The 26,905-nt window shown below is 41.3% G+C and overlaps 2 protein-coding genes across 2 annotated transcripts; both read right to left on the bottom strand.

Annotated features, from left to right (window-relative positions):
• Positions 1 to 2,887: 2,887 nt before the first annotated feature.
• htra3a (HtrA serine peptidase 3a) lies at positions 2,888 to 13,110 on the bottom strand. The gene is made up of 10 exons (XM_031560226.2): positions 11,195 to 13,110; positions 9,581 to 9,680; positions 9,093 to 9,315; positions 7,833 to 8,027; positions 7,579 to 7,611; positions 7,385 to 7,499; positions 6,943 to 7,008; positions 6,358 to 6,415; positions 5,931 to 6,026; positions 2,888 to 5,725 (listed from the first exon to the last, which is right to left on the bottom strand). The coding sequence occupies exons 1-10, from the start codon at positions 11,610 to 11,612 to the stop codon at positions 5,557 to 5,559; spliced, it is 1,473 nt and encodes a 490-aa protein (XP_031416086.1). The 5' UTR covers positions 11,613 to 13,110; the 3' UTR covers positions 2,888 to 5,556.
• A 2,198-nt stretch (positions 13,111 to 15,308) lies between these two features.
• On the bottom strand, positions 15,309 to 26,555 carry pi4k2b (phosphatidylinositol 4-kinase type 2 beta). The gene is made up of 10 exons (XM_012837028.3): positions 26,008 to 26,555; positions 21,227 to 21,378; positions 19,613 to 19,813; positions 19,133 to 19,264; positions 18,538 to 18,691; positions 18,164 to 18,228; positions 17,849 to 17,948; positions 16,778 to 16,911; positions 16,608 to 16,667; positions 15,309 to 16,515 (listed from the first exon to the last, which is right to left on the bottom strand). Exons 1-10 carry the CDS (start codon positions 26,345 to 26,347, stop codon positions 16,342 to 16,344), a joined length of 1,512 nt encoding a protein of 503 aa, XP_012692482.1. The 5' UTR covers positions 26,348 to 26,555; the 3' UTR covers positions 15,309 to 16,341.
• Between the last annotated feature and the right edge of the window lie 350 nt (positions 26,556 to 26,905).

Raw genomic sequence — 26,905 nt, forward strand, 5'->3', positions numbered from 1 at the left:
ACCCTATCTGGCTTTACCAGTTATGTTTTAGAAAGTAGCTTCAGAATGTATTAAATAGCTTTAATATGATTAATGCTGCTATCCTTTTATGCGTTTGCTTTGTTAAAGTGTTTATAAGTAAATAGAATTAATGTATTTATATTGTGGCCTCTAACTAGTTATTTGCTGTGATTAACGCACACATTGATAACTGTGTAAACTGCATAAAGATGTTAGTCACTTGTTGATTTGAGAGTTCTAACAGTATCTGACATTGAAGGGTACTGGTTCAGTTTTAAAAAGTTCCAGTCGATGTGATATCTCCACAAGGTTGTACAAACAGGTTTTCTTCAACTTATCGCTGCCCAAGTCATTCCCCTGATGCTGGTGGAAACTGCACCAGATTTATAAAATCTGGTACTTGACAACAGGTTACGGAATCTATAATCACATAAAAAAGATAGTGAATGTTAAAGGGATTGCTTCTGGTAGCAGGAACAGCATTGGGAGAGAAAAAAACAGTTAACATATGGCCACACATTCATGAGCACAATCCATCTTGTGTCTTAGTGGTTGTCCAAGCATTGCATTCTTTTCACACTGTGAGTTAACTGTGGATGACTATGGTCAGTAGAGAGGGTGCATGCATGAGAATGCCTAATTTTAGAGGTGTTTGTGGGTCTATCACCAACTAGTTCCACAAAGAGGCCTCTCAAAGACACACTCTTGTCACAGATCAGACTGAATACCACCCCACTGAAACATGCAGATCAACAGAGAGAAAGGGACTATCTGTGCCAATGATATGCATAAGACATCAGAATGGCTCATTCAAAGCATCACCCAGTGTGGCACAGGAATACATTTACAAAAGCGTCTGCCTGCTGCCTACACTACCCATGACCTTGGTGATCTCAAAATGACATACATAACAAAAAATATGTGTAATGGCTCCATCCTGAAATAGGTTTAAAAGACAAGACTCCAGACAAAGTTCAGCGCATAACTACAATCCTTGAATACTTTGGGTCTATGTGGGTCAGTACATTCAGACTTGTGTGAGATTCCACCACTCTCTCCCTATCACACCTACCTGCATTAGTTGGCATGAAGAGGCCTGGGTGGACCCTTGCCAAAACCACTGGGACAGACTTAAATATGAAGCGAACCACCCTGAGGTTACAATTACCACTGAAGGAAAAGTGGACTAAATGTGTTATGTAAAGAGAGAACTGTTTCGAATAATTCTCTTGTGTAATGTTTCATATTCCAATAAGTTATACTTGGGTTGACAAACAATAACAAAATTAACAGCAAATAAATGACTCCAGAGTATGGAGAGATTTCAGACAGACTCTTGGAAATTGGAAATGTGTCTTCTCCAGAGTGAGCTAATGAGTCATCTAAGTTGGCATGATGTGTGGTGTGGTATGTGTGTGTGTTTGCGTGTGAGAGAGAGTGAATGTGTTTGTAGTGTGTGTGAGTGTCCAAAGGGAAAGAAACTCAAACCAGAGTAAGAAGGGTTTGTGTTTGTGTACTCTGGCTGATATGACACAGCTGTGGGATCTGCTGAATGCTGCACACGCACACGCACGCACGCACGCACGCACGCACGCACGCACGCACGCACGCACACACACACACACACACACACACACACACACACACACACATCCTTATTTTCTGTATAAAGACAAGATCAGTTAAGCTGTGGACCCCGCGTCGGTGGTGTGTTTTTTTATGTGTATATGTATTTTCTGATGTTCATTGTGCTGCTCTGAACTTACTGATACAGCCACACTAAACACCTCCACTACAGCTTTAAAAAAGTCTTGGGACTTCTTTTCCCCACACATTGTCCTGTACGTCACTATTTCAGAATACCCATTGTGAATCCTTGGCATTTGTACATATTATATTTTCTTCACTGATTCATTTTATTGATTTCTCTCACCCTTGGTGTTGTACAGCATGTAGGATCTGTGCTTACCCGCCTAGCAGCAATGTTGCACAACGGGATATTTCATTGTCATTTACTACTGTCAGCCACAGGCACCATGTGTCTCCAACCTGAGAACATGGCCTTCAGGCTAGTAATATTCTCAGGTAAAAATCTAAATGATGTAATAAGATCAGAGATTTATGTTTCATAGCAACAACTCCTATGAAATATGAGCAGTATGTTAAAAACTGTTTTTAGATCCTGAAGAAAGGAGAGACTCCCACACAGAGACATGTTGAACCTCCTCCCCCAGCAGTGTTCAGACACACCACCATTTAAGATAAATGAACAGCACAAATTCCTCCATCCCTGGTGGCAATGAGAGATTCCTGCGTGGTGATTCGATATATCTATCTATGAGTACAAATGCAATAACATGTACCCCCAGTTCAAAGCACTATGTGGCATAGAGAAGAATTTTAGCTTCAAAACTGAACTACAAAGAGTCACAGTTGCCTATTCACCTTTTAGATTGAAGCAGAAAAAAAATGCAACTATATGTTCACAAAAAAAAACTGTGAAGATTGAGGTGAAAGATGAGTGAGTTGAATACATTTATCTTTTCAATTTTAACCTTAACTCCAACAGAATTCCAAAACAGCCATTTTGTACATGTCTGTAGCCAAACCAGGTGAACCAGTACTTGAGGTTTTTGATTCATACAGCATTGGGGATACATGTAGCCTCTTCCATTCGCAAAACAAATGTTCCCTCACTGACTTCGAGTCATAATGGGATTCTCAACCCACACAAATTTACTGCGGTCTCCATAAGTCAGTGGAATATGACCTCTCTACTGACCTATGGCAATGGGACTTCTGAGCAGCAGGCTCAACTCATGTGCTCTGCACAGTGTAGGGGTCATGAAGAAGTGCATGCTAGAAAATGCATCGACCTGAAGTGTAAGAATTGTGTTGTGGTACAAAAAAATAAAGAGATTATGCTGATAGTCTACTTCTGTTGGTTTTCCTGGCCAGGCCCATCAGACATAAGCCAAACTCTTTGCCATGTGGAGACTGCCAGGGACTGCCTGGTCTGCCAGCCAAGGTGCAATGGATCCTTCCACAGACACCAGAAGACCTCTCCAGCCACAACAAAACCAATAGACGAAATAAAAGGTTTTGAGTCCAAGAGAACACTGCAGGTGCCTTTGGATTTTGTTGGCACAATTGCCATGCCAGTAACGACATGGGCACTGTTAACATCCATATGTATGACGGTGTAGGTACGTTTTAGATTTTCATAGCTTGAAAGGTGCAATTTTGGGGGGAGCTGTAGCGTCTTTGACCCACACATGCATGGGTCTAGCTGGTTCCCACAGTACCCATTGTAGTCCGGCCATGAGGCCATTTACTGAGCCCACTCCCCATCTCTCTTTAGCACTGGCCTCCTGTCTACTTTCCACTGTCCTGTCGACTAATAGACTAGAAAAGCCCCCATAAAAGTTTGTCATTAAAGAATAAATGCTTTCAAACAGACAAGAGACACGATGATGTTTCACAATACATGTGCACACTCCTCATCTTTATTGTTTCACACATAGATAGATAGCATGGGACTACTGGGAAATGGCGTCTTTGCTAAAACAAGACAAAGTTCACTACATAGCTTCTGCCACAGCTTAAAGATGGAGACATGGCCTCGTAGTTGCATAATGATTTTGAAGTTGTCACATAAACATAGTCCCTGCACTCCACCATGACTTCTGAACACAAGACTTTAAGTGGTCTTTTTTTGGTTGTGCTGGTATGCAGGATGAGGAATGGGTATGTATTCTCCACTGTCAAAAAATTTCAACACGCATACTACTCACATTACAGCGAATGCATCAATAATACTATCAATATTATGTAGGTAGAGTGTCTTTTTATAACACTCAAATTCGTATAATATCTTTTATATTTATGCAAAGATTAGCTAAGGATAAGCTATTGATTGTGTTACAGAGCAAAACGGGCCCTGAGCTTTGCAGCTAAACTGCGCTGTCTAGCTGGAAGCCCCCTCATTCCAGCCCCCGTTGATGGGGCAGGGGGGCTTTTACCCATTGGCCACACATAGTGATGTCACTGAAGCCCTGCCTGTCAGTCAGTCCTTTCCCCATGTGAAAAGAAAAGGACCACTATACATCGATCCAGCAGACTTGTGGTGCTGGTGTGGACAACACTAGGTGGAGTCAGCAAATCTATGCTAATTGTTTTGATGATACATATACCATTACGAATCATACCCCAAATCTCTAATATGGACAGCTGTCATTTTCATTGCATAACACTGCAGTCCCAGGTCAATAGCAACAAGTGATACTTTCATGGTTTTGTTTTGTTTTGTCTTACATGCGCTATGCATATTATTACGTGGCTGCACAAGTCTTCTATAAAAACTTATAAAGAAATTATTGTATTTCATATTTCACATTTAAGTATAATGAGAATGTACTTAAAAAAAAATCACCAATCAAATGTCACCTTTACTGAACTAGTCGTCATGTTCAAAATACCTTTGTGCAATTCATCATGTATCATCATCGGAATAGAATAGTGTGGCCTGTGGTTTTACAATATGAAATGTTTAATGTACATTAGTTTTTTTTTTTTTTTTTACAAAAGTCGACATTCAGAGTGCTCTTATCCCAGTGTTAAAGTACAGTGTATGTACAATAAGTCAACATGCCTAAAATGTACTCTAAGCTACACTCAGCTGTGCTTATGAGGTACATCTGGTGTAATGTTTACCATAAAGCAGCAGTTCAAGTGCTTTGTCTGATTTAATCTAAGCAATAGCAAGACTGAGACTAACTGCAGAGATTACTACACAAGGGACTGCTGTACTTGTTCTTCATGTGATGTCGTATACCTCCCCTGGTTTGCAACTAGAAGCACAATTCTGAATTCTTTTTATTTTTGTGTGTGTCATACCTATCAAAATAACATATAGAATATTTTACAACTCATTTTCAACTTCTTTCTTGTGCTGGTTCAGAATTCAATTGTACATCTTTAGGTGGGGAAGGGGCATTGTCAGACATAGTCCTTATTTAGGATATAAAGTAAAGCCACTTAATTTGAGCTGTGTTCATTACCAAGCGTCCAAAAGCCCTACTGTAATAAATAGAACACTTTTTTAACAGTAGGAATCATGTGACAGTATTAAGAATGGCCTACCCTATCCTGAACCAAACACATGCGTCACCTTTCTACTGTGCTAATGTGTTTATGAATGTAGACCCTTCAATCCAGTGAACAGGGAACATCTGTTAACCCAGAAAGACATTATTTGAAATATCTGATCCACAAACTACAACTCTAGAACAGCAGTTCATAGACAAATATCCCTTCAGTCCATCTATCTGTGGCATCAGCAGAGAAACTATGCCATCATTGGTCCGTTAGAACATCAGGAGAAGAAAGAGAGGATAGTTTCATACCACTGATGTTCTGGTGCCATGGTAATCCATTTGAGTACATTTACACCTACATTCAGAGATCTAACATCTGATCTAAGCAGTGCTCTTTGTCTTTTTTTTAATGGTAAATGTCAGGGCTAGTTCAGCAGGCAGGGACATGGCGTGAAGCCTGTCACTGCATGATGACGTGGGGCTCCAGGTTGAAGAGGAGGTCATCATTGCCACGCTGCACCTCCAGCAGAAGAGCACCCTCCCCGAGCAACACCTCTTGCAGATCATCTGTGCTGGTGAGCGGCTGTCCGTTCAGCTTCACTATGATGTCACCGTTCTCAAGGCCACCTCTGGGGAAGATTGTTTAGAGAGAGGGAAACATCACAGGCACTCTCTAACTTGTCTGTCAAAACATAAACACTTCGCTATTTAGTCTCTCTTAAGTTCTCCGAGACTGCAGGCTGTGACCAAGTGCTAGAACAGACTGTGACAAATGTTTGCCTTCGTTAAAGGGCTGGATGTGTATGGGACTGTCTGCAATAGGATGCACTGTACTTGTGAGCTGGGGAGTCTGGCAACACTTCATGGACCAGGATCCCACTGTTGACATCTGGAAAGTCAGGATTATGCTGCCTCAGCCCTTCTGCCAGACTGCAGAGTACACAAAGGTCCATGTTAGTTCACAGTTACACCCACTGCAGGGAGTGTGCAAGAGAGCAGAAGAATATGTAATATGCAGGCAAGACTGGTCTGAGATTAGTGTCCAACAAAGCACTATGGTAGCATAATCAAATCCTTGGCAAACGGCAGGTTTATTGCTCACCATGCTCATGGTACAAGTATGCTAAGGAAATATTACTTTAAGAGCCCCAGGTTGGCTAGTCTAAGTAAATTTGAGATTAGTGTGAACACCAAACTCTACCAAATAGGGGATGAGTCTGTTACTGAATACATGCTTTTAAATGTAACATTCAGATTTTACCTTTCAGTGATGGTAAGCATTTTGATGCCGATGTATCTCTTTTTTGTGCCTTTCCACTCTGTGAGAATAGAAATGTCGATATGAGAACATCAAAAAGTATTAGCAGTAGGAATGAAAATGAATCAGTTCCAAGCGAGTCTTAGAAATAGTGAACACCAGCAACTGAGTGACAATTACTTTTGAATGATTTTATTCCTTCTCTTTTTTTCCTCTCTATAAAAAGTACTGCACATTCATTCTTAAGAAGCTAGGGGGGTTGAGTGCTTTACAACCACATAAATGTATTCTACCTAATGATTAAAATCACCTGCAGTGCCTGTGTGAGCCAAGCACGGTCATATAGTCGCTCATGCCAAAATAGATCCATTTGATATTGTACAGTTTTAGAAGTGCTACCAATTACTCACAGCTTTCAGTTACGTTTATGCATGTGAAGATTATATGATACACACAATTTGCTACTATTGCTACTACATACAATTTGCCCTTAGCTTGAGTTTGGAGGGGTACTTCATAACCATGCCTTGTTCATAGAGTGGTGCCGTAGAGGAGCTTTGCTGACAGGCACAGCTATCGCTCTCTCACCTGAATCAGAGACCACCGGCTGAAGCTGCAGGCCCTGGTAATGAGGCCTATATATCCTCTGCATCACTATCAAAATGAGAGACAGTGTGCAGAGATTTTAGAGCCATACGTGGGCTTTTTGTGCTATTGTGCAAGCTTGAGCAGGTAGGTGTTGAAAACTGCACTAAGAATACAGTGCGTATGGTTTAGAGAAAAGATAATGATTGCTGTACGCTGAAGCATAAAACAGCCTGTCATGTACAGTATATGAGACAAGAGATCAACATGAACAAAGTCTCTCATGAACAATGACTAACTAATTCAAACTTTTTCCCAGAATTACTGTTTACAACACATTACTTGCAATATCTATTGAACAAGTCTACTGACCCAATATATCATAATGATGTTTTTGTCTGTGAATAGCTTAATGGAATCCTGCTTCCTATGGTCAAGAGTTTACCTTTGTGATGCTTGTCTAGAGATTCGTTAAGGAAGCGTTTGATTCTGTCAGAGGGGATGGCGAAGGATATCCCTGCTGTCACTTTCAATGTGTTAATCCCAATGACCTCACCATCCTAGGATGACAAAACAAAGTCTATACAAACATATATCCAGTTAGTAACAGCAAATGTATGGCTATGTTCAACAACTTACCAGGTTGACAAGTGGGCCACCAGAATTCCCATACTGCACCGATTACGATGACATATTAGCCAGGAAAATGATAAAGGGAAAGAGAGATAGAAAAATGTCATATTATGCTTATGATACATACAGTTTACCAGTTTGTTTCAAAATATGTCATAAGCATATTGTCTGACATATACGATAGAACCAAAGGCTTTCTTTGCTTGTGATTGCCTATCTAATTGTCATGGCCCATGCAAAAGCTTTGACTAGCATCTTACATTGATGATGGCATCTGTCTGGATGTAGTCCATATCTGAATCCCGGATGCCCAGCTCCTTTCCATCTCGCTGAGCTGAGCTCACTATGCCAGTCGTGACCGTGTTCTGGAGGGCGAAGGGGCTGCCAATGGCAACCACAAACTCGCCAGGTCTCAAGTCTGTCGAGCGGCCCAGTGACAACACAGGCAGCTTTTTCTGAGAAAGGGTGAAGGGATGAACATTAAAAGGGAAAGAGAACAAAAAGCAAAGCCAAGAAAATAAAGAGCGTATCGTATCAAAGTCGTTTTTTGATCACTACAAACTACAGCAAATGAAAAGTCCATACTAGTAAATCAAAAGGGGCGGGTGGGGGGGAGACTTCTATCAGTGCCTAGATTTATCCAAACAATACAGTTGCCAAGTCCTGGAGATAAACTTGCTTAAAGGGATTGGTATCTGGAGCATGTCACAGTAACCACATCCATATGTCTAAAGATTTAGACCAGATCCTCAGTTTCTACATTTCCTAACATGACACCTATGAGGTTCCCACGCCTAAATGTAGGTCAGGAAACAGCAGAAGTGAACATCGGGCAATGATTAAAAGAGTGTCAAAGCTGTCTAGACAGAGAATGAGGAGGATATAAACAAACCTAGAAAGAATTGCTTGACCCTAATACAATGGAAATAGTGAGATGCTTAGCTAAACACATGTATCAGCTTATGTTATGCAAAAGTGTAAATTAGGGTAAAAGGGTGCCCTTGTCTAACACAACAGCCTTACAAATTAGGCAATAACCTATTTTGCTGACAAGGCAACAATAGTATATATGCATGGGGACATTTCTCAAGAGATACTAAATGCTTGTCTTATAATAACAGTTACCACCTGTAATATTTTTGTCATCTCTCTGCAGTCTAGGACCAGCCTAAATCACTTGAAATAAAACATCACTGTTGGACAATGATGGGCATGTTCCTGTGACAGCTGACATTTCATACTGTAGTGACTTTTTTGTACTGATTTTGACCTTGTTTGACGTTGAGGCTTTGCTATTGTTAGAACCTATTTTTTCAAGATTAGGTACAGAAAGAGCCTTTAGTTGAACAACAAGTACAACAAATGACCTTATTATAGGTTAATTATTAATCTGGTTCTCTACAAAGCTTACATGGACATGGAGTAATATGTTGCTGTTCATACTTCCATTAAGGTTAAAAGTGCATTGTTTCCCCAACCGCAGCTCAAACACCCACATACTGTATGTACAAAGACCTTACCGGTGAGTTAACTTTAATTGTGGCAATGTCAGACTTCTTATCCAGGTCTCGGATGGTGGCCCCGTATGTGTCTCCATTCTGCAGCTGGACCCGTAGGTGCTGCTGGCCAGGCACAGCGGCCGTGCTGGTCACCACATGTGCGTTGGTCACAATCAGACCTGATTCAGTCGTGATGAAACCCGAACCACTGGAGAGAGGCACATGGCGACCAAATAGCGGGTGGCTTAGGGTGAAAACACAGAGGGAAACAGACAGGGCTCAGTGATACGCATCTATTGTTTGTGTGGTATATGTAGTGACTGGACTCGGTAAAGTGCCTTGAGACAATTTTACTGTCCTGGCACTATATAAATAAAACAAATAGAATTTAATTGAATTAAGTGTCAGTGGATTCTGGGACCATTTATCTTTTGGGAGAAACATATTTCAAAATGTATTAATTCAACAGTTTTCATTCCACATGCTACATACATGCAAAGCCTCAGTACCTCAGGAACAGTTCTACGTGCACCACAGCCGGAGCAATCTTCTCAACCACGTCTGCTATGAAGTTGAACTTGTATCTTGGACTGTTAGGGTGTGCAGGACCTATACTAGCAGAAAGAATTGCAGATGTTAGTAATGATGTCCTGAATCGCACAAGAACGGATCTGGTTTTAACAAGAACCCTGCAGTGCCCTGTGAACGTTGGGTGTGTACAACAGCACTATGTGGAAGAAGACAATCTTATCTGGAGTCTTATCTTCAGTGAAGACACTAGAGTGCAGATTATGCCAGAAGCTAGAATGATACTGTATCTCTGAACTCAGATCAGTGGTCAGACAGAGCATGTGCTGTGGAGGGGTCACTGCAGTTACCTAGGACTGTTTCTGTAATGTGACAGAGTTTTTCTGTGGGTGTCTTAAAATGCGATACATGCTTGCAATGTCAAATGGCAAATCATAATTCAGGCAATCATGTAACTTTCCCCACTAAACTTCTTCACGAAAAATAGCGTAACAAAACTGTTAACTTTAAAGTACAGCACCTCCCTACCAGCAATCTTACCTCTATATTTAATACAGAATGAGATTTTGATATTACCTCATCATAAAGACACTTGTAGACACCAATTACTTTTTGTCTACTACACTAAACATGCCTCACTGGCCACTGTGTTATTATTCCAAAGCGTGGGGGGACAAGAGTCAAACTTTAACTCATTGCCTGCACTCACAGCACCTTGATTTCAGCCTCAGCACAGAGCTTACAGAGACCACTGTTACGGGTACACCCACACCGTTAAATGGGGAAGCCCAAAGCCCTGATCTCAACCCATTTTGAACTGAGACAAGGTACAGCCATCTGATATCAAGCAGGCATGACTGACACATTTTGCTGAAACAGATGGCTGGAGATTAGGCTAAAAGAAAGTCCTAGTCTCTTAGATAAATTGAAGATTGAGTGGGAGTGCATATCTGACTTGGACCCACACAGAGATCTGCTCAGACCCAGGTCATGCCCAGAGGTTTTGACTGACTTCAAAGACAATACTGTGGGGGGTCACACAACAAATGGGATGTGTTTCCTCCCTTCTAGTAGCTAACCCCTTTCCCTGGGGAAGTGGGAGAGATCTGAGAACTTCCTCTTCCATATGAGGCATTTAATGTTTACTCTGCATCTTAGCACAAAGGTTTATATTCTTTGACATACAGCCATGGCCCCCACCATTGGTAGGCTTGTGGTTTGTAGTGTCTCTACTTCTGCTCAAAGTAGTGGTACATACCTAGTCCCATATTCATGGTTTAATTGTAATGGAACTTATACAATGAAATTGGAGGATATCAGATATTGGTGTCTGGTGTCTGCAAACTAAACCAATCTCAGTGCTCTACATTCTTAGAGCTGTTAAATGTGCTCCAGCTAATCCCACAGTTAGATCAAGGCATTTTGACAAAAAAGGGGCTAGATATAGTATGTAAGTTAAAGTGATTAGTAACTAATGGTAAAGGAAACAACGGGATTTGAAATACTGATAGGAATTAAGTACATAGTAGACTAATGCTATTTAGCAGAACAACATACGTGCAACTCTTTAAATCAAGTAATAACTGATAACTTACCTTTGCTGGGAGTTGCACACGGTCCTTTGTGTGCTGTTGTTATAGCGGTCTTTCTGCGCTGCAGAGCTTTACGACTGGCCACCTTTATCTTACAAACATTGCCATATGTCTTACCATCGCTGCCACATACTTTATGACCTGTTTTGCACTGACAGACCCCTTTGGAGAGGCGCTTGCCGGCAGGATATTTACATTCAAGACCGTCACCACAGGGCAAGTCGTCACTCCGGCCGCAAGCGTCCCCTTCACCCAGGGTGCACACCAAGCAGCAGTTGCACCGATCGGGCACATAGCCATTGGGACAACTCGGACTCGGGCACTTGCTCACATTGCACCGGGCTGAACACTTAGATTTCGGTTCGGCACTGGCCAGGTCATTCACTAAAATCACAGTAGTGGCAAAGAGGATCACCTGCATCCTATGCACAACTGACAAAGGCCAGGGATGCGGCAGGTAGTTTATAATCCACGAATTTTAAATCATAATATTTAGTTTCCCAGTTTTTAAAGACTTGTAGCCAAACATCCAAATGAGCAGCAAAGTTGAATAGAAAGTAATTCACCTTTAAAAATGACCGTGTCCTGAATTGAAAACGGTGGATTGTTCCCTGCATCAAATGTATTTGAGAGCAAGTATAAATGTAGACATGCCCTGTCCCCACCAACCTCAAGGATGTCAGATAGGTCCGCCTTTAAATGGGCAACCCTGCAAGCTCACTGACATCACAGCTGTTGTCCACTCGCAGATATCTCTCCCTCACTCACTCACTCTCTGAGGTTTCAAAACGGTCTCAATACTCCATCTAGTGGCAGACTATTTCTCATGCTGATTGCAATCACTGATCTTGTCACAGCTATCGGTTATCTTTGGTTAGTAGACTCATTTTTTTTTGGTTAATGTGGACTTAAAAAAAAACAAGGCGTTTAGTCCTGGACTGAATTTCAGAGAAGGTCCAGTTGGCATATTTTGGGAACTAGAGAATAGAGGTCAACACAGAGCAGTGATGTGTAACACTAATGGTTGTCTATAGATGAAGAATTTCTCTGATTCAGTGAAATACCTTTAAAATAGGAATAAATGGATAGAAGTCGCTTCAGTCTGTTCCATGAGTCTGTTCCATTAACACCACACTCATGGAAGACATAGGTAGGCTGTAAAAGTGAATGGCTTGGGAGTTGGCCTTCACCAAGGTAGATGAGATATTGCTCACTTCTAGTTTTCTGTTACACGCCACTGACCAAGCCCCCATTCACAGAGGCGGGCACATATTCCACTGGGCTAGAGATGTAGCTATTGATGATCGAGCCAAATTATATTGAGAGCGATTAGGATTAGCTTGTAACTCACCTCAACAGGTCAGCAGTCAGCAGTCAGCAGCCCTACTTTTATCTTTATTGTCAATTTTCACATTAATTCTGATAAAACAGCTCCAAATGTGACAGGCATGTTGCGGTAGTCTGACTTCAAATAAAAGTGCTTACCCTTTGATGTCATCTGCATGCCAATTTTGCCTTTTGAACATTTCTTAACAAAAACAAAAGAAAACAATTAGCTGAAATAGATTCATACTATAGCCAGACTAACATATGCTAGAAATGATTAAAATAAATCATGTTCAAAATGCATCCAACTTATTGTTAATGAATACCATACCATTTTACCAACATTTTGTGAGCGAGTGAGCTAAAAGATTTTTATTTGGATTTGTGAATACTACTGTATCCTAAACACTTTTGACGCGATGGCACCCAAACCATGTGCAACAGAGCTTGTTGCAAAGAGATATATTCTGGAACAGAATGCACAGGCCACGCCATAAATAACTAATCTGGGACTGATAGTATTTCAGGTTAATCATTAAGACTGGGGCAGAGGGAGCACTGGCCCTGAGGCTGACGGGTGAAAGCACCAGAGGTGTAAAAAGTACTGAAATGTTGTACTCAAGTAAAAGTACAATTACTTTGATGAAATTTTACTTAAGTACAAGTAAAATTACCCATCTAAAAATCTACTCAAGTAAAAGTAAAAAGTAGTTAATTTAAAATGTACTTTAAGTAAAAGTTACTTTCAACAACTTGATGGGGGCCGCTCCTATATAGTGCAAAAAAGGACAAGGGGTCATAAATCCAATACAAAAACTAGTTATTTTTTATTAAAGGAGAATCTTTAGAAATATAAGTGCAATGACATTAAACATGTCAAACATTAAACATGTCAACACAACATTTAAGAACTTTTGGGAGGACATGTCAAGACATGACAGCTAAAATAAAAAGTTAAAATACCGCTGCCCCACTTAAACTTTGGTTACTTTACTTGTGTCCACCTTTAGAGCATTAGTCTACAAACTTCTTGTTGAGTTTGAGCAGCAGCTGATTTTCAAGATGAGTAGAGTTCATCCGGGCTAGCTTTGCATTGAACAGCAATCCAGCACAGCAGAAGAGTCGCTCGCAGGCGGCCGAGGCAGGTAGGCCAGTATTGAGTTTCAGGGACAGTTTTTTGATATTCTGAAAGGCGTTCAGCAGATCCATATTGACTGAGACACAGGCTAGGTACCCTTCTAACTCCCCTGTACCTTCTGACCTTCTGGACTTCATTGAGGAAAATAAATCATCTTCATCTGATGAATGTTGTCCAACTTGCTCCAACCTCCAACATCCGGTCAAGGTGTTGTCTGACATAGACTAGACCTGTAGAATGACAAACAACATTTCTGACAATTAAGTATTGAGCTGCCATCAAGATTCAAGAGTGCATCATAACACAGAAATAGCTATAAATAGCTACTTGAGATGACAGACCTACAGTATACAGAATTATAGCATTATTTTTTATTTCTACATGCATCACAATTCATAATCCTCAATTCTTGCTAACCGGGACCCCTTAGCATGAACATGAAAGACGTGCACGTTGCAAAGCCACCACTTATCGTTATCAATATCTGACTAAACATCGTGATAAATTGCAGATAACGACATACACATTGACTTGTCCAACTGTCTGAAAACGATGGTGTGCGCATTCACATTGTTCTGTTTCAAGGCATGGGAGGCAGCCAAATGATTAGCCTAATATCAGTTTATGTGGTCTATTTCATTGCTGATGACTGATCTGCAGTTTTTAACACAATATGAGAGACTGAACATAATAATTCTTTGACCTGAAACGAATGGAAGACAGGAATGGTATTATTAGTCTATTGGATGAAAGCTGTCGACGTTAGCATACTCAGGTCGGTTGCAAGTGCTAGCCAAAATTAGGCTACTACCTACTAGTGCCATGAAACGCATATTTTGCTTAATGGAGCAAAGCTAACTAAATGACAAAAACGCTGTCTGAACTACTAATGGAAAGGGACAAATACTGTACTTACCAACACATGCTTGCGCAGATTTGAAGATGAATTTGTATAAGCAGAAAGTTCTGACTGACGGATTAGGCACAGTTTACACAGCATATAGCTGTTGCCTCTTTTACGTTGGAAGGCAAACTGCTTGCTGAGATGTGGCCACGGGTTTTCTTCATCTTCTTTAATTTCAACTGGCGGAAAGTTCGGTGCTTCAGCTTGTTGGTGGTCCGCAGCTTGTTGGTAGTCCGCACTATCATCTTCCTCCATATCTATCTCTCGTGAGTGCAGTGAGCATTGTGGTGCGCGATTCCTGCCTTGAACTATGTTTTTTTTTTACTCAGTAACGGATGTAATTTCCAATGTAGCGAAGTACAATACTTCAGTCAAAATCTACTTAAGTAAAAGTAAAATTACCGATTTAAAAAACTACTTAAAAATTACAAAGTACACAAAAAAACTACTCAATTACAGTAACGTGAGTAAAAGTAATTCGTTACTTTACACCTCTGGAAAGCACCAACAGCACAGCTGAGAGTTACGTGGCAGTTGTGAGTTGGCGATGATGACGAGTGTTTTGGGATCGCCATTAGACTGGCACTCTCCCACAACCATGGGGGGCGGGGGGGGGGGGGGGACAAAAAGTGAAGAGGCCAAAGTAAAACAAAAATAAAAAAAATACTCTTTGCTTTGCATGTGCATGAAAGGGATAACCACGTATATTTTAAAACCATACTAATAAAAAAATAAATAATATGCATTCGTATTAATAAACAAGAAACTTTATTCAAATCAGTAATTTTATTTGTTTTTTCAAGACACGAATATACAATTTTAATTTTACAATCATTGATTTGGAATAAAAAGTCCAAGATGCATACATACGTTTGTAAGAAATACTTAACCCATTGAGAATCATTCAATTCTGATTTTTGATTAGCTGTTGTCTTTACAGTAGGAGGCACAAGCACCCCTTTACCCCTAGTTTACCGTCAACTGTATTCAAATGTGTCCATTGACAAATACATTCAAGTTATGAAAAAACACCCCGTATGTGTGTCATTTTACTGAAATGTTTGTAGGCCTAAGTCAAAAGTGTAAACTTGCAGTTACATTCATACACATATTCTTTCTTTTTTTAAACTTCAAGTTTTTATTAGCCACGTCAGCCATTCCTCTTCCTCATTATGAACTAAACTAATTTGGCAGTTGTGATCAGGAGGCGTGCCAACATCTTGACCCGCCTCACTTTCACTTCACCTCACAAGAGAGAAGAGAGAAAAAAAAAAAAAGCAATTCCCTTTACCTCTTTCAAAATGGCCACTGGTGAGCACAGACAGTCCTATGCTGAGCGAGAAATCTGGGAGAGGCTCAGACAGAAAAAAAAGAGCCCAGATTACTGAAAAAAAAGTAAAAGTGTAGACATTCACTCATATTCTCTGGTAATATTCTTTTCCTCTCATCCTCTTTAGAAATCCTATCCAATACTTCTCCACACAGTCACCACGTGATTATTTCAGGAGAACACTTTCTTTGAACGGTTTTGCTGCAAGGTTGCGAAACAACCTTCATAAAGCCAACATGCCATACTCTTGAGAGCCACACTCCGAAAACGCCTGCTAAAGTAATCACATTTCGAAATCCCCTTATGCATATAACTAGGCGACACATTGATGATTGCTTAGGCAACAATAATAACAGTGCTACGCAGGCCTATGAAGCGGCTCAACAATTCTTGCACGCCATGCTCAAGAAACGGTTCCCCAATTTTGCCCTCCCTCTCAGCCCAGAGCCCCTCTACCAGGAGGAGAAGAAAGGTCTCTTGCAGTGGAAGGTTTGAGTGAAGGCGTTGCCCAGCTGCACCACGCGCCCCTGGCCGCCCCCGCGGCTTCTCTCCACCACCACGCGGGGCATCTGCACCAGCTGGATGGGGCTCTTCCCGTCCTTCAGGGCCTGGGTCAGATTCAGGATCTGGAAGATGGGGGTGGGGAGCAGAAAGGGCAGAAGTTAAGGATGAAAAGTGCAGTCGTTCATAACATATAAAAGAATGACTGGGAACTCACCTGTCCTCTCATGACAGACATCTGCTTTTCAAACATGGTTTTGTCAAAGCCTTTGTCTGTCTGAAATAGAAAAATGAATAAATAAATAACATGTGATCCTGAGTAAATGTAAAGGTCATGACAGAACAAAATAAGTCAGAATAAAACGGGGAAAGCCTTGAAAATCCTACCCTGAACATTTCGTAAAGGTCCTCACAGAGATCCTGCACAAAGTTCATGTCTGAGATGCGTGGGAGCACCAAGTCTCTGGTCTCCTGTGAAAAGGCCACTTTAGCCTGGGGCAACCATGCCCAGTGGAAAGGGTCTGTGCGCGCGCGCGCACACACACACACACACACACACACACACACACACACACACACACACACACACACACACACACACACACACACACACACACACACACACACACACACACACACACACACACACACACACACACACACAAACACCTCAGTAGCTGAACATTTTATGATTTGTGGCCATTGACATACTGTTTTGACTAGGGGTGGGGGAAAAAATCGATTCTTCGATTTATCTCGATTCTCTCTAGAACGATTCTGTTTCGATTCAGAAAAGTTCATAATCGATTTATAAAAAAAAAAAAAAAAATTGAATTTTTTTTTTTTTTTTTTTTTTTACACCTGTTTTGTGTTGAAATGCAAACTGCATCGATTATTGCATTGTTCATAGAAAGTCATAATTGTGACAAGGAAAAGCGTTTTCTCTAATAAAAAAATAGAGAAGGTAATTCATCTGTTGATTTTCTTTAATTATCAAACACAAAGTACGAAGTGATTTGAGACTCTGAGTAGCAAACTCAAATGTTTTAAAAATTGAGATGCATCGATAATCGTTTTATCGGTTTAGAATTGATAATCGATAATCGGTTTAGTATCGATAATCGGTTTAGAATCGATAATCGGTTTAGAATCGAATCGTTGACCTCTGAATCGGAATCGAATCGAATCGTGAGGTGCCAAGAGATTCCCACCCCTAGTTTTGACTGCCTGCGTGTATCCTGCAACAGAGGTCCAAGTACACTTTCATTTCATTAACACCACACTGATAGAGATTCTTAAAAAGGTTTACAGCGCTGGAGTTATGAATCCAAATAGTTTTTGGATAGATTTCAGAGGAATGCAACAATGGGCTGTCAAAGTGTCACGCTACTGTCAGCTATGCTGCACTGTGGTATGTTACATGTGTGGTGTACAAACACTTCAGCTTTAGACACTCACAAGCTCTCCATTCGTCTGGGTGTTTGAAAGGGAAGGCCAGTCCATTGTCTATAGCAGCTATTTTGATGGCTGAGTCTTTTGTTGACGTCCATTCAGAGTCCTTGAGATGATGGGAGTGGAGTCATTGTTAGTTAAAACAATAGGAGGCACCTCTATATGGAGAAGATGGTTGTATACCCTTTTGACAGATTTTTGACTGCGTTTCAATATGTACATTTTACAACTTCTGGTACATAGTTAGAAATCCCCCAAAAATGCATATGCTCCTGTTACAACCGAAGCAAATATAAACAAATTACATGCCTTGCAGCTCACCTTTTCTGTGGCATCACCATCTCCGGGCTTCTCGTACTTGACCAACCAGTTATCGTTGCCTCTGTCTACAGGAATTACACAGGAGTGGAAGACAATGAGGTTCCATTTTTTCTAAAGAACAGCTATGTGGAGGCTTTCAATGTCAGTGTTGTTTTGACAAGAGAAATTCTGAACTACACTAAGCACATGCAAAAAGAACTTTTAAAAAGAATGAAATTACAGAAATTCTTGTGAAGAACATTGCTAAAACATGACAGCCCTTTTAGTCCATTGATTAAAGTGGATATCAAATTATTTGAAGGGATTCTGATAAAACAGATCAGAATAAGTGCAAAATCAAAACAGTTCCTTCATAATGGCATAAAAACGCAAACCTGTATTTCGAATTACGTAATCCAACACCACTAGTCTCTCAAACCGGGACTGGAGCTGTTTCCTCATGTTTTCAGGGAGAGGGTCTGCCTCAAACTTCCTCAGCCAGTAGTCGGCTTCATGGTAGCCCTCCACAAAGAGCTGGAAGGAGCCCACCTACGGAGTCAACAGAAACAGCGGACTTCAGCCACACCAGTCTAAAACACATTCTCCACAAAGCCCTAATTTCTACACACGTTTGCAAACACCTACAGCATAAATAAGAATACTGCCATTTAGTATAAATAGATATTTATATAGCAGTAATGAGTTAAATTCCATTCGAGGCATAGTTTTTTATTTAAAAACAATATTTTTGTCATGTATGTTTAAGGGAGGAAGTTCTAGCACAAAGCACTGTTCTGTAGAGAACTGTGTACTCTTTACTACATAAGTTAGATAGCATACACAAATGTACCAATGGTTTTCTCATACGTGTGAGCAGATATCAAAGGGCACTGAAAGCAGATAGGGAGGATGAGAGCTGACGTCATGGTTTTGCACAGGAGTTCTGACTATTTTTAAGCAGATGATGAAATGTGGGTCTGCAGATATTACCTTTGGAGGCAGGCCAACGCGGTGAAATCGGCGACCTACTTTGGGAACTTTCTCAAGTGCGTATTTCTTCCCTCTCGATTTGGCTCGGTCGATGGCAGTATAGTGAAATGTCTCACTAACCAGAAAAACAACCTGAAAAAAAAAAAGACATAGAAACAACTGAACACCACCCTGAGATGATGATAATAATAATAATATTAATAATAATGAAACACTTTGACCAGAAAATCAAAAAACTAACTAACTAGATGTACTGGAGGGGGTAAGTTAGCACCTCTCCATCAGAGTACGCCGCAAAGTATTGTACCTCGACTCTATATCTCTCTCAGCCACTTTCCTCTTGTAATTGCCACAACAAATAAAGTCTCTAGACAAACTGTAGTCTAGTAGTACTATAAAATACAATCTAATCAAGCAGAAGTGGATATGTCCATTTGGCCTTATGCCTCAACCAAGACTAGTTCTTCGGTCAACCCTTACCTTCGTTTTGGGGACCACCTCCAGACAGAGTTTTTGGTCAACGAGTGAGGCAGCGGCCTCCGAGAGGTAGCCCTGATTAGGGATGAGGCACCCGCGGCCAAAGCAGCAGGGGCAGCACGCTTTCTGAAAGTATTTGGTCCATTTGGGGTTCAGGTGTCCATAAGGCTCTTCCGACTTTGGTTTGAACACTCCAATAATTTTCTGCGGGTGAGGCACAGAAAACACATCTTATTAGGCCTAATGTGTTCTATATTGAAAGAGCCTTAATATTCTCACCATCACAAGATGTTAAATTGCATTGCTGCAAAGTCTTAACTATTTTTGCAACCCCAGAGAAAGGAAGTCTATTGTCGTAATTGCCACAGTTTCACGCTCAGCCATAAAAAAAATTACTTCTCTGGCCAGGTAACCATCGATAAGATGGCATTATCATTACAAGCCCTCATTTCCAAAACAACTTCATGTCTTCCATATAAATTCACATGCAAATACATAAACAATACATTTGTTTCAGGAGGACAAAAATGCACAAAAGTGGCAGTGCTGGGGGGAAGTTGGGGGGAAATCACCCTATTTAACCTCACTGAGCTTCTATATGTAACACTACTGGAAGCACTGGAAGGCTATTCAACTTCAGCTCCAAAAGCGCTCCTCTGAGGAAACATCCTTTTTTCAAAGAAGTTCTACTTTGGCATCTGTAACTCTACTGCTCACTACTCAGTCTAAAATGAGCTGAACAGAACTGAATAGAAGTCTGGGCTGTATTAGCACATGCCAGTTGAACCTGTGCGGTCTGACATGCAGAGCTCAGTGTTGCACCGTGTCTCATTATGACTGGGACAGTATTCTTGACACTGCTGTGAATTACTAGGAAGCTATTAGAGATTAAGCCCCTTATTAAATGCAGAAGTATGCAGTAGCACAGCATAATCAGAGGAGCACAGCATAATCAAAGGAGCACAGCATGATCAGTGGAGCACAGCATGATCAGTGGAGTACAGCATAATCAGTGGAGCACAGCATGATCAGTGGAGCACAGCATGATCAGTGGAGCACAGCATGATCAGTGGAGCACAGCATGATCAGTGGAGCACAGCATGCTTTTAGGACAGTGAGTGCATGGCAAATACTAAACCCACCCACAGAAGAACATAAGGACTAAAAATGTTCATGTACATTAGGGAAAAGGCCACATCTCCAACACACGCATGCAAACTCTCAACCCAACCACACACACACACGCAAACTTTCAAAAACACACACAGACACACGCAAACCCTCAAAAACACACACAGACACACGCAAACTCTCAAACATACACAGACACATGCAAACTCTCTCACACACACAGACACATGCAAACTCTCTCACACACACAGACACATGCAAACTCTCACACACACACATGCAAACTCACACACACACACACACACACACACACACACACACACACACACACACACACACACACACACACACACACACACACACACACACACACACACACACACACACACACACACACACACACACACACACACACACACACACACACACACACACACACACACACACACACCTTGTAAGAAAATGGAATCAGGGCAGAATCCTCACCCCTTTGGGATCTTTAACAAAGTAGCTCCCACTGGAACCCTGGGAAATACGCTCGGGGAAGACACCATTCTCGATGGCTTGCTCTGCCCGCTGGACAATGTCGGCAAAGGCAGGGTCCTCTGGGAAGTGGTTGAAGTCAACGCTGCTGTTACCTGACAGTGGACAGAAGACTGAAAGTGTTAATGACTCAACAGTTGGCATAGGGGTCAATGCATGAGGAGGATACTCTATTACAGGGACAACTTTGAGAAATTAGATAAACGCTACTACATGACCTGATAAACCCTTCACATATAGCCCTCATAGATTTCAGCGCAGTGCACCGCACACCCTCCTCATGTGATCAAAACATCTGTGAGTGAAGATTAGATCAGGAGGCAGAATTCAACTATAACAGCTGCATCTCAGTTTCCCCCTCAGTCAGCAGACCAGCAGTAAGGCCCACATGGCTCCCATTAGAGAACACACAACATGCCCTCCGGAGCGGAGCAGAAAGGAGCAGAAAAGAGACCAAGAAACAGTGTGGGTGACAATAGGGGGTTGACAGTTAGGAGAGCAATTGCAGAGAGAGAGAGAGAGAGAGATAGAAAGAGAGAAACAGAGAAGGAACAAAAGAGAGAGAAAGAGAAAAAGAGACAGAGAGAGAGAAAGAGACAGAGAGAGAAAGAGAAAGAGACAGAAGAACATAATAGGGCATGATTAGTCATCTTCAACAGCCAGCTAAGCGATTTTAGTTAAGAACTTACTTCAGTAATACAGCAGGCCAACAGATTCCCACAAAAGGCTCGTCATAAACACCACTGACCAATCATATTCTGACCAGGACCAGACTAAACCAAGCGCGTAAGGCCAAGCCAGTGACTCCATATAGCCTATTTCCACTTGGCCTAGTATCAGGGTTTCTGCGCCAATGTTAATTGGCAGAAGTACCACTTCCATCGCTGCAAGAGAAACTGGCTTATGTTCTGTCATAAAGCACCCCATGTATCTGGCCTACTTAACTCTCCATCACCAAATAATTACATACATAGTATGCCTACTCAAGAACCTGGAAAGTACAGTATCATGGAGGTTTCAGGTATGGTACAAGTGATGTCATCTCAGAAGCTGTCTAGCCTGGATCCATGTAAACTTGGACTTCTTTGTATTAGACAAGAACCCCTTACATTTATTTACCTGACTAGAAATCAGACGCAGTTGTGTCAGGTTGTTTCCTAGATTATGATTAAAGTATTGCATTTTTAATTTTCCTCAGGAAGGGCTATTTCTGGCCTGGGACTGGGGTCAAGATTTGTGGCTGGCAACTGATTACCCTTCTGAACTGTCGATCCAATCATACTTCCTCCTTGTTGGTCTGTCAATAAGAAACGTTCCCCCATGGGTCATCAATGTTGCACAGGGAGATTTTGTCACCTCAGGTTCCCTCTCTTCCTCTAATTCGCAAAACAAGACCTTGGGAGGGGGGTTGACCAAGGTTACTCAATGCTCCTGTTACCAATACATAACGTTACTCCATCACCTAGGCATAGGGTTCTCAACTAGCCTCTTATACAATGACCTTGTTATTTTTCTCTCCACCGGAGGAGTATTAGAGTGTGTTCAGAGGTACCTGATAGGCAGCCATGGTTAGGCTTTTTAGAGACAACTAATGTGACCAATAACAAATATCCTATGTGAAAAATACATGCCAATTGAAAAAGAGGGCATGACAAACAAGCCATGAAAATCGTATCAACTTGAGCGCGCGCTCTCTCTCACACACACACACACACACACACACACACACACACACACACACACACACACACACACACACACACACACACACACACACACACACACACACACACACACACACACACACACACACACACACACACACACACACACACACACACACACAGTCCAACTGGCCAGTCTGTCCACTGCCCCTTGTGAGCTGCAGTAAGTCCATTAGTCAAACAGAGAGCTGCTCAAATGGGTATTAAATATTCATTAGTGGGCTTATTTAGGCTAAGGCCACACTTCCTTTCTAATCCTCAGCACAGCACTGACTAGGCCTCAGTGATTTCCAGTTTATCTAGGCTTTCTGTAACATGCCTACATCAACCCCACCAGAGGCTGCAAGGTCTAAGCTATATGATTATACTGTTGCCCATAGACAACATCAGTGACATTCACCATGCACATACGTATGCACTGTTAATATTGTCTGCTATAAATGCCCTGTGACCCTACAAAAAGCTAAGTATTACACTTCAACATTAACAAACAAAAACGTTAGGCCCAAGTGGTGGAGTTCAACACAGTATTCCCATCAGGGCTGGGTGGAGGCATCACATATTACCGCATTCAAGCATTAGCCTACAGGCTCATGCTCCTACGGATAAATGTCAAATGGCTGTAGAAAATACTGTAATTTCCACTTGTATGTTATTCTCCTGTATGGGGTACAGCAGTGCTACAAACCAAAGATTTAATCAAATTCATTGAATGTATTACCAACTGAGGTTATTCAATAAAAAAATTTTTAAAAAAATTAAACTAAAAGGACAGAGCAAAGAAGCAATAGGTAATAACAGAAAATATGTTTTGGGTGGAATAAATCTGACCTATCGTAAAGCAAAAAAACACCAGAAAATAATCTCATCCTACAAAAAAGGTCAAACAGTAGTCTCCCACACTCACTACAAGCTTCAAATTCAACTTTCAATTATATATATTTACAATTAAACAAGCAAGACAAGTAGGTATATTATTGCTGTACGTTAAAACATTCCCACACCTTGCTCTGCAAATACCCAGCAGCTAAAAAGTTTAAATACTGCCAGAGGGCCTCAAAGGCCGACTGACTCGGGCAGCAGAGGAGAATGTCAGGGGGCTGGGATTTTGTACACTACATGAATTCTCTCCTGTTTTTTTTTGGAAACTGCTAAATAACTGTCAGAAGACAAACATTATTGTTTTCTTTTGACACATCATATTTTAGTGCACTTTCCATGACCTTGATCATGTAATTAAGCTGGAGTGCTTTGTTGTGTTGAATGTACGAAAGTTCAAAATCAAATATCAAGCAGATATCAAACATCAACTCATCTTCAATGCACTCCAAATGATCTAATCTGACGTTGACCAGCATGTTGAAATTAACTGCTCATTCCCACTGGTGCTCCATTACCGCAGTAAAGTATTACCGCAGTATAGTATTACCGCAGTACAATAATTATCGCAGTACAGTGTTATCGAACACTGTAATTTGCAGAAGCAACTTTAGCTCAAACTGGTCATTCTTGTGAGTACTGGCACCTTATACTTAACAGTGGTTGGTAAGGGGAACTCCAGAGTCCATTGCGTGACTGGTGAATCAGTCACAGAACAAACTCTGGGGCTCCTCATTTTAATTACAATAATTTCAGAAGTGCCACTGATGACTTTAGTCAGGTATGCAGACGAGGGAAAGGTGGAAAACATGGTTTCTGGAAATGAAAATCACCACTAAATTTCAAATATATGCTAGGCCTGAGGCTACAACTGAATATTGCTCATATCGGGAGAAATGTACTGTGTACACTACACAGAGTTCGTGAAGGCTCCGTTAATAAAATGTTTTATAGAGGTTATTAAAGTTATTAATTAATTCACTTTTCTTACATTAGTGTTTTGAGAAAGAGGCCATTTAATCTATTTGGAGCTCTCCAAAGTAATATAGAGAGCATTAATCATCTACATGACTTAACGGTTCAGTATCACTGCTTTATGGGAATATTTCCATTTAGTCTATATCATACAGATGTGGTCATCCAAACAAACAGCCTTTGAAAAAAGAGCATGTATTACTATGTTGGCTAATAATCTGGCTTGACAAGATAATAGACCTACTTCATCATTCATCATCTGGTGGAATGATGCCTAATCAGAGTTTGACTCATTGCAAAGTCAAAGCTGAACTACCAATCACCACTCTCGATAGCCTATAGCCACAGAAACAGGTGAGCAGAACAGCTGAGCTTCCGATGTACACATCTATTACAAGTCCAAAGACCAATTCTGTTGACATATCAAGGCATGTTTGCCTCTCTGGACCATGCTTATTTGGCTGCACTTTCAACCTCAAGCCGGCTGGAACAAACATACAGGCCTAGCTTCTAGACAGAGTCAATCTTTCTGCCTTGCCCACAGTGGGTTGTCAGAGGCTTGTTTGCTCTGGGTGGGTGAGTGCGTGCGTGCGTGCGCGCGAGTGTGTGTGTTTGTCTTCTGGATAAGCTTATTGAACATGCAGGCTGATTTCTGATCAGAACAGCTAATATACATATACAAATATAAATAACATAAACCACTGTTAAATGTTACAGGAATGGTCTTCCACACACAGCTTATTTTATAACTCAGACCATGTGCGGTTTCCATGGAAACGGCTCTATCTAACGTTACAAGATAGCAGGTTCTTCTTATTCTTATTAGCTCATTTACCCTACCCCACAATCATTCTCCTAACGCCAACTAAAAATGTTAAGGCTACTCCGATTACCACTGCCATAGCATGGAAGCAAACAATTATTTTAAAAGGGAGATATTTGACACAATTTGCCAATGCAGGACTACGACATCACTGGGAAGACAACCTAAGATTCCACTGAGAAACAGGCTAACGTTACTAGCTTCAAGACCAACCACAAGAACGTAACACACCTGGTGCTCATCGGCGAGTTAACCAATCAGCTGATCACTCAGGTTTTTAGGTGTGGAGGTTTAGATTGTATTTTTCTCACGATTGACGTTACCTGGTGAAGCCAAATTTTCTTTATCCGAAGATGAGCTGTTCCTGTTCCGTCTTGTGCGTTTGTCTTTACCTCCTCGAGGTGATAGATTTCCGGCCGGACTGGGTAACAAAAGTGCCTCTTCGCCAGAGCCATCCGCCTCAAGCTCAGTTAAAACACTTTCACACGAGTCCGAAATCCGAACTGCGCCTCCTGGATTTAAAGTCAACCCCAGTGTTGATTCAGTTCGGTTCCTGTCAAACAATACCGACGACACCTCGGGCAAAGGAAAGTTGGGCTTTGCCTCTGATGCCTCCGCGCCGTCTAGCTCTTCGTTCTCATTTGGATCACATTCTGCCATCATTGTTGCTGACGATTTGGTTATTATCCAGTACCGTAACTACCTACGTTAACTTCTAATAAGACTGTAATGCTCGTTTATCTCTCCATTGTCCGTAGCCTTGGGTTACTTTGTTACCTGAACATTACACGCTCAGCTGCTTGGGTAGGTTTGCACTCGTTTCATGTCCACATCATCTGTCACCGAGCTAGCTTCCTCTATTTACTGCGTCTGCGCAGTTCTTTGGGCAGAATATCTGATAACATTTTAAAGAGACAGTCACTTCTCACAAAAGGCGTAGACCTTCTGAACGCTAACGATTTCCAACGATCAGCTGTTAGACCTGTTTGTTCTAGTGTAACCCCTATGTTCACGCCAAGGAAAATATATATAATGGGAAAAACCTTATGCATTCCTTGAGGCAATATTAACACTGCCATACAGCATTATTGTGCATGCCATACTTACACAGATGGGTCGAAAAGGTTGTATGGAGTAGAAAAGTATTTTAATCCAGATATAAAATCATAGCCTAAGGCGCGCCGTGCCAAACAGTTGAACACACCATTGAACGGATAAGGT

The sequence above is a fragment of the Clupea harengus genome, chromosome 22 (assembly GCF_900700415.2).
Source record: "Clupea harengus chromosome 22, Ch_v2.0.2, whole genome shotgun sequence".
NCBI classification, from domain to species: Eukaryota; Metazoa; Chordata; class Actinopteri; order Clupeiformes; family Clupeidae; genus Clupea; species Clupea harengus.